At 37.6% G+C, this 9,220-nt stretch overlaps 1 protein-coding gene across 1 annotated transcript; it reads left to right on the top strand.

Moving 5' to 3' along the window:
* The first annotated feature begins 3,007 nt into the window (after nucleotides 1-3,007).
* On the top strand, nucleotides 3,008-8,122 carry LOC106871720 (caspase-7). Its single transcript, XM_014918332.2, has one exon. The coding sequence runs from the start codon at nucleotides 3,135-3,137 to the stop codon at nucleotides 4,080-4,082; it is 948 nt and encodes a 315-aa protein (XP_014773818.1). The 5' UTR covers nucleotides 3,008-3,134; the 3' UTR covers nucleotides 4,083-8,122.
* The last annotated feature ends 1,098 nt before the right edge of the window (nucleotides 8,123-9,220 follow it).

Here is a 9,220-nt window from a genome sequence, read left to right as displayed (position 1 = left end):
ACTTTTCTGGAAGTTATGAAGATACAAACTGGTGTGTATGGGTGAGAGGAGCACACAAGTAGGTATATTAAATTGACCTAAGCAGAATTTGAATTCAGAATGTAAAGATGGACAAATTGCCACTTAGGGTGTTGGCCAGCATGTTAACGATTCTGTCGGCTTTTATAAATATTAGGTTGTTCTGAAAATAATGGCAGATTTCAGAAATAATTTTATTCTGGAAAAATTAACAATAGAAATGTTTTGATTAGTCAAAGTATGAACCGTGAATATCTATGCATCTCTGCCATCGATCAACGAAATTATTTGTGCCTCGTTGATAAAAACTTATTGGCTTTGATGCTAAGAAATCTTTGAAAGCTGATTCCACCTCTGGTTTGGACCTAAAAGTTTAATCACTTAAAGACATATTTAAATGCTTATAAAAATGGTAGTCATGGATGAAAGATCAGGAGAATATGGAGGATGTAGTAAGGTCTCTTATCCCAAGTCTGTGAGTTTCTGCTGCATCATTCTTGCAATATGTGGCATTGCATTATCATGGAGCAGAATTGGGCCATGCCGATTCACCAATGCAGGTCTCATTATTTGCAAGTGAGCATGCAAGTTGATTGCAGTAAACCTCTGCTGCAATGCTCTGATTAGCTTCCAGAAAGCTGTAAAGTACAACACCAATTGCAGACCACCAGACAGTCACCATAATCTTTTGCTGATGCAACTTTGGCTTTGGGAAATGTTTGGGGGACTCATCATGATGAAGCCATTGACCTGATCGTTTACAGTTACCATAAAGGATCCACTTTGCATCACAAATGACTATTCAGTCAAGAAAGGATTGTTGGTGTTTTGCAGAAAGAGCATCAAGCACACTTCAAAACGCTGAACTTTTCGATTTTCATTGAACTTTACCTTACCATTGAACTTTCCCCTTACCAATCTTCTGCAGATTGCATGAGACCGTTGCAATACCAATACCAAGTGCCTGAGACATTTTGACGTGGGTTTTGTTCAACAATTGCTTTCAACTGTTCATTGCCAAGACTGCATGACTGCCCTCTACTTTCATCTTCAAGGCTCTCATCACCACTATGAAATTTCTGAAACCACCTTCATACTGTGCGATCACTTGTGAACCCCTCTCCCCATGTTCTGTTGATATTGGCAGCAGTTTGGGAGGCATTGTGTCCAAGCTTGAACTCATGCAAGAAAAGTAAGCAAAGGTCCTTTTTGTCATGTTCAGAATTAAGGGCACCTATGCTTCAGGAATGTTTTCTGTCTGAAATAAGTAGAAAATTATTAAAGTGCATACATCAATTATTAAGTATGTCGCAATTCACCTAAAATATTATTAAAATACTATGATAAAATTGCGTTTCAAAACACAAACCTTAGAGCGGTCATTATTTTCAGATCGACCTAATTTCTGTCATATTAATTTCTGTATTGCCCACAGGGGGCTAAACATAGAGGAGACAAACAAAGACAGACAAAGGGATTACGTTGATTACATTGACCCCAGTGCATAACTTGTAGCTATTTAATTGACCCCAAAAGGATGAAAGGAAAAGTCAACCTCAGAAAATAATGGCAAAGGAAATACTGCTAAGCATTTTGCCCAGCATGGTAACGATTCTGCCAGCTCACCAACTTCTAATATGTCTTATTAAAATATTACTAAGGTAGTCCACTGAAATCAACTTTGCCTTTCATCCTTTCGGGGTCGATCTAATTGACTAGCCCCCTCCACCAAAATTTCAGGCTGACCTGGCAAAATCGGTAACATCCTTAGCAGCAGTTTCTCCATCTTAACATTCTTGAGTTCAAATTCCACTAAGGGGGTCGATGCAATAAATATCTGTTGAGCCCTGGGATCAGCAGAATTCTCCTTTATGCATGCCATGTAACCCCTCTTAACTTCAATTTTGAAAAATTTTTGTGAATTCATGATTATACAAAAAAAAAAAAAAAAAATTGTTGCATGATTTAAGGCCTAATTAGCTGTTATTTTTAACACATCTCACAACCACCTGACACCCTGTATTATTCTTTTATTTATTTCAGTCATCTGACTGGGGCCATGCTGGAGCACTGCCTTTTACTCGAACAAATCGACACCGCGACTTTTTCATTGTAAGCCTTGTACTTATTCTATCGGTCACTTTTGTTGAACCTCTCGGTAAACACACCGACATCGGTTATCAAGTGACAGTGGGGAGGGGACAAACACAGACACAAACACACACACGACGGGCTTCTTTCAGTTTCCGTCAACCAAATCTACTCACAAGGCTTTGGTTGGCCCGAGGCTATAGAAGACACTTGCCCAAGGTGCCACGCAGCGGGACTGGGGGAAACAAGCTACTTACCACACACCCACTCCTGCGCCTATATCTTTTCCCCCGTAAACACTTTTAATGGTCCATCGCTGTGATTCAAGCCAAAAATTCGGACTGCCAATATTTTAAACTATGATTTATAAAGAAAAATTCGATAAATTAACAAAAAAATTTGTTTTTAAATTTTTATATATAAAAAATACACGTTTGTCAACTGCATGCTTGTTCTGTTTAAAGCATCGAAGTGTGTAGACTATATCTTGTGTATATGAAAGAAAAAAAAAAAAACATTTGACAGAAATAAATTTTCCAGGGTGTGAATTACATGGTTCGTTATTAAAAATATCACCCTCTCGTCTCCCACCACCTTTTTTTCCGAACCAAAATAAGGGATTTGGAGCATATTAGGCGATCAGGGTACTTGATTACACACAAAAAAATCCGACTTTCTTTTTTCTTAGTGAAAATTTTGTGGGTGTTAATATAAAAAGTTAGTCGAGCATACACACAAACAAACATACACACACAGACTTAGCTTTACTTTTAGTCCCACAATATATAGGATTTAAAACCAAAAATCGCTGGTTAATTATTTTTAATTATAAAGTATGTATTTGTAAGTAACCAGCAATATTTCATTATGTCCCGGAACAAAACTAAAATAGGTTATTTTAAGCGTCGTACACCGCTAATCTTGCGTGTACCAGGAAGTGAAGACGTGGACCGATACTTTCAAGTATAATTTGTGATTTTTTTGACAGATTTAAATTGTTTTGAGATTTATAATTTTATATAAACATGACTGCCAAAGAAGTGCATTATATTTCTAAAGATCAGTTTGTAAAAATTCGAGTTGATTTTGTAAAATCCATGGATGATATTGATTCATTTATCGACGAAGCTATGGCCAATGGTTTATTGGTTGACGGACATCGACAGGGAATAATGGCTCTAAGAAATACTTTCGATCAAGTACGACAGTTGCATGATTATATATTAAGGAAACTACCGGATGGGTCCGATAAATTTGTGTCGGCCTTGAGAAAGTCAGGTCATCATCAAATACTTGCGCTATTAGACGATCCGTCATTCTACCCGATGAAGTTTAAACCACATGGGCGTGTTATAATAATAAATAATATAGATTTTGACGATAAGAAATACGAAAAAAGGAGCGGAAGCGAAAAAGATGTGGAGGGTATTAAAAATCTTTTCACTGCTTTCAATTTCGATGTTGATCTTTATTCTAATAAAACGGCCAAGGAAATGGAAGATATAATTCTAAAAAGAGCTGCAGAAAGTACAGCCACTGAAGATTGTTTCGTTATGTTCTTGATGTCACATGGGGTTGTAGGGAATATTATCGGAACTGATGGTAACGAATTATCTTATATTACTATTAATAACGCCCTAAAGGAGAGTTCTCACCTGAAAGACAAACCAAAACTCATTTATATAAACACTTGTCAAATTAATTCTAATAAGAAAAATGTCAGGGAATATTTCAACGTACCCGATCTGTATGTCGCTTTTGCCACTGTTCCGGAAAACCTAGCCTTCCGAACTGATGAAAGCGGTTCTGTTTTCATCAAAAGTTTACTCACTGTTTATGAAAGGAACAAAGAGGAGTGTAACGTCTTCTCATTATCACCTGAAATAAATTCACAAATTTCCAAGGAATTTGATCAGATTTCAAGTAGTTATTCCACTTTGAAGAAAAAGGTGATACTTCGAGCCACAGATTAACCAAATCCCATCCTTATTCTCTCATCTTGCTTCCTATAAACACGAAGAACTTAAACAACAATGTTATGTATGTTAAATGTCCCCAAATCCGCCCCCGTCCACTATATTGTGTGCTTATTTTGGATTTCACAAACTAAATTCTTACCCTGCGTCATCTAACAAAGTATTTCTAACTTTGGCACAAAGTCAACAGTTTTAAGAGAGGTGCTTGTTAGACACTGTTCTCTGCAGAACTTTATTTTATTTTATTGAGCTGATATGCATGACTCGAACCAAGTTTACTAAATTTTTCACCTGTTTTTAATCCATAAAGCGCTGGAATTTGCACTTACATAACATGGACTGCTGAGCACATTTTATGAAAACGAGACTACCATGCACACATAAAAAAACAAAAAAAATAGTTAAAATATCTTTTTAGTATATAATAGTGGCAAGTTTTACATCATCTGAAAAGTCATTAGTTGAACTATTAGACCACTTGCATTCTGAGGGATATCTGAGTGTTTGAGTGACATTAGTCCCCAACAAACGCCCATAGATTAAATGCATCTATCTGGGCCACAATTGTGGCCTGTCGACCTGTGCCTGATGTCCACGATTGTGGCCCATCGTGCTTTTAGTGTTAAGGTAACCAACAAATCTGCTGCTCCTGGGATCAAATATGTTTCACAAAGTACAGACCATTTATGGATCTTTTATAGACTCCACATAGTCTGACACTACCAAAATGTCTTGGGAGTGGGGGGCAGAAACAATGAGGGAAGCCCAACAAGATTAAGTTTGACTCTCCATTTAATCCTGTTCCTTTTGAATTTAGTCCATAACTGAATAAGGCACAGAATGATCTTGTGGTGATGTCTTAACAACAGATAACTTTGTCTTAAAATCCTTTAAACAGCTCAACTTATCACTAAACTCTGACCAAAACTCAGCCAGAAGCTCCTCCAATTTCAACAGAATTCCTTTCCCCAATCAAAAGAAATACGGTTCTCCAATTTAAATTGATTTTCTTCATCCAATTTCTCTCCCACAACACCTGAACATTGCTTGCACCACCAATAATGGTAACTGGATCTCACTTCCTTTGTCCAACAATACATTAACGTTGGACACATGGCTTCACCAACTCTCTGGTATACGTATTCAATCTTACCAATGTCTCTTGCGAATCCTCTAATTCTTCCAGTTTCTTAAAATTCTTCACTGAGTCTGAAGCCCCTCCATCACCAGATTCCAATCATTCTGCAATACTTCCACCTCACCCAACAACCATTCCCCTTCTTTTCTATCTTATTCAATGCAATTTGTCTCTTGTCCTGTCCTTTCTTGTCAAATTACCGACATTTTCAATGGGTACATCCAATATTCTTGCACACACACACACACATGGGTATATCCGATATTCTTGCAAACAAAACATTCTTTTAGTTTCGAAGGAATACACTTGAGCAAGATGGTTGCAATTTCCACAATGGTAACATTCACGTTTCTCTGTCAGTTTATGAAAAGAGTTTTCAGATTCCCCTTCAGGTAGGCCTTGCATGTTCTGAATGTCCCTGGAAAAGACTGAACTCAATTCAACTGCAACCAATATTTTAAAAGCACACTCTTACGTCACTGTCCTTTTGCTGGAAGATGTGAATTTAGATCACTTTAATACTTTTGTTACCATATTTCTTCCGAAATATACTGGTTTTATTTAAATCAACTCTGAAAATAATGAAGAATTAAGTAAAACAGCTGTCGTCAGGAACACAAACGAACATGAAACATTAATGGAAATTTTTAACTGACATCTTTACAAAAGGGAATCTCTGATGGAACCCGGGTTGAACTCAGTCAAGCATCCTTGCCACATTCAGCTAATTTTCAAGAAAATTACTGGTGGGGCAGGATATCCCTTTTAATCTTTGCCTTCCTTTTCCTGAAGAGGAAAGTGTATGCTTTCAGTCATTTTACTCCTGTCCCATTATTATTATTGTTGTTGTTGCTGCTGCAGATGCGGATGCCCCCAGGTGAGAAGGGGGATGGTCCACTACTAATAGTGGACTGACACAGTCAATAATGTCAGTCAGTGAGGTACGCTGTTCGGGCCAGTCCTGCACAGACGACAAAATACATCATCATAATGTAGGACATAACAATTATTATTAAGGTGGCGAGCTAGCAGAAGTGTTAGCATGCCAGGTGAAATACCTAGGGATATTTTTATCTGCTGCTATGTTCTGAGTTCAAATTCTGCCGAGGTCAGCTTTGCCTTTCATCCTTTCAGGGTTCATAAATTAAGTACCAGTTATGCACTGGGGTCGATGTGATCAACAAGTCCCCTCCCCCACTAAAATTTCAGGCTTTGTGCGTATAGTAGAAAGGATTATTATTATTTAATGGTTGCACAAATGTGAAAACCCTTTGTACCATCTTATATTACTTTTTATGTATAATTTGTATTAGCCCTTGTTGCTAATAAACAGATAAATTATTATTATTATTATTATAAAGGTGGCTGGCTGGCAGACTTGTTAGCATGTCAGGCGAAATGTTTAGTGGCATTGCGTCCGTCTTGAGGTTGCCTTTCATCCTTTCAGGGTTGATGTAATCGACAGCCCCTGTCCCCTAAATTTTAGGCCCTGTGCCTATTCTAGAAAGGATTATTATTATAAAGGCAGCAAGCTGGAAGAATTGTTACCATGTTGGGAAAAATGCTTAGCGGTATTTCTTTCGACTTTAAGTTCTAATGCTGCCAGGGTTGGATTTTCCATTCATCCTTTCGGGGTCGATAAAATAAGTACCAGTTGAATACTGGAGTTGATGTAATTGGCTATCCCTCTTCCCACAAATTTCAGGTCTTCTGTCTATAGTAGAAAGGATTGTCATTGTTATTAAGGGTAAACCTTGCCAAAACTGACCTCACCTGTGCTTGTGCCATGTAAAAAGCACTCAGTCCACTTTGCTGAGTTTTTGGTGTTAGGAAGGGCATCCACCTGTAAAAACCTTGCCAAAACAGTCACAGACGTCTGGTGCAGGCTTCAACCTGGCCAGCTCTTGTGAAACCATCCCACCCATGCTAGCATAGAAGGCAGACATTAAACGATGATGATGAGCTGACAGAACTGTTAGCATCCCAGGCCAAATGCTTAGCGGCGTTTCATCTACCTTCACATTCTGAGTCCAAATTCCGCCAATATCGCCTTTGCCTTCCATCCTTTCAGGGTTGATAAATTAAGTACCAAATTTCAGGCCATGTGCTTATATTACATCATCATCGTCGTCGTTTAACGTCTGTTTTCCATGCTGGCATGGGTTGGATGGTTTGGCTGAGGTCTGGAGAGCGAGCGGCTGCACCGGGCTCCAATCTGATCTGGCAAGGTTTCTACAGCTGGATGCCCTTCCTAATGCCACCCACTCCGAGAGTGTAGTGGGTGCTTTTTACATGCCACCAGCACAGGAGCCAGTCAGGGGGCCCTGGCATTGGTCATGATCAGTTGGTGCTTATTACGTGCCACCGGCAAGAGAGTCAGTCATTATTACTATTAAGGTGGCACCCCTGCAGAATCATTGGCTTGTTGGAGAAAATGCTTAGTGCCATTATGTTCTGATAGTAAATCCTGTGGAAGACAATTCTGCCTCCCATCTTTTCTGGGTTGATGAAATAGGTACCATTTGAGAGCTGGGGTCAGTGTAAATGGCTTTCCTCTTCTTGCCCCTTTCCACATCCCTACATGTTAGACCCTGTGCTTATAATAAAAACACTGTTAAATTACTGAAGACGATTGTATCATTTTAATTATTTTCTTGTCATTATAAAAAGACAAAATACACTGCCAACTTTGAGTGAGACTATCTCATACAACTGATAATGGTGAGCTTTCTAAATAAGTACATAAACTGGCTGACAAATGTTCAAAGAGATTGCTGGTTTCTAATATAATTTATTTATGGCATTCATATCTCTGATTTACTTCTTACTATCTGCTGGAATCATTTCCTTTCACCTTCAAGATTTTCACATAAAAATATAATAAAGTTTTACAATAATATTTCATTGCATTGCTTTATTTTAATTGAAAGTGGCTCACTGGGGTAAAATGAATGATTTTGTAAAGAAGCAATTGAGAATATTTTATGTTGCTTTTAAATTTAATGAGGTTTTCTTAATGTCATGCCGTGAGCCATTTTCCTTGGGTCTCTTTCATTTCACCTAGATGTTTAAAATTTTCATTGCGTGCCTTGTCTTCATGATATCTAAGGATGGATATCGATGTGTATGTCTAATTTGCCAATTAGATCCCCTTTCGTCACATGTCAGCGACGAGAGAGTCGTTTTTGTTTCTCATTGTATTTAACATTTTTTGATGTCCTGTCCCCATATATGCATATTTAGGTATGTATATATGCATATATTTATATATTATTTATATTATTATATGATCGAATGCCACGCATCCTTCTCCAAGTAAGTTTTATCTTAATAATTACGATACGCACTCTTCTTCTATCTCTCTCCCTCTCTTGTTCTTCATCCTTTCTGTTTTTCTCTCCCACCCTTTCCCTATTCTTCTCCTCTCCCCTTCACCATTCCCTCTCTCTCTCACTCTTCCTCCTTGACTCTCTCGTCGCTGACACGTGAAGAAAGGGGATCTATCTTTCTGTCCATTTCCTTCCTAAAGAAAAGACCTGCCTCGCCTGTCTCCTCTCTTGCTTGTCCTCCTAGCGTTCATAATAATTTTTCTATCGTCTTGGCTCAACAGCCCCCACCATTTGTTTTTATTATTATTTAATGGTTGCACGAATGTGAAAACCCTTTGTATCATCTTATATTGCTTTTTATGGATAATTTGTATTAGCCCTCGTTGCCAATAAACAGATAAATTATTATTATTATTATAAAGGCGGCTGGCTGGCAGATTTGTTAGCATGTCAGGCGAAATGTTATACATATATGTATATGTATATATGTGTGTATATATATATATATATATATATGTATGTATATGTATATATATATATATATAATATAATATAGGATAAATTCTTTATAAGAATTTATTAAGTAGTCAGCGTGAAAAAACCTCATAATGAAAAAATAACGAAAAATTTCGTAATGAAAAATTCATAGTTTCTTCATAGATATATTT

This window comes from Octopus bimaculoides, chromosome 26, assembly GCF_001194135.2.
Source record: "Octopus bimaculoides isolate UCB-OBI-ISO-001 chromosome 26, ASM119413v2, whole genome shotgun sequence".
In the NCBI taxonomy this organism is placed as follows: Eukaryota; Metazoa; Mollusca; class Cephalopoda; order Octopoda; family Octopodidae; genus Octopus; species Octopus bimaculoides.
The sequence above is the reverse complement of the archived record's forward strand: the minus strand, read 5'-3'. Positions and strand labels throughout refer to the sequence as shown.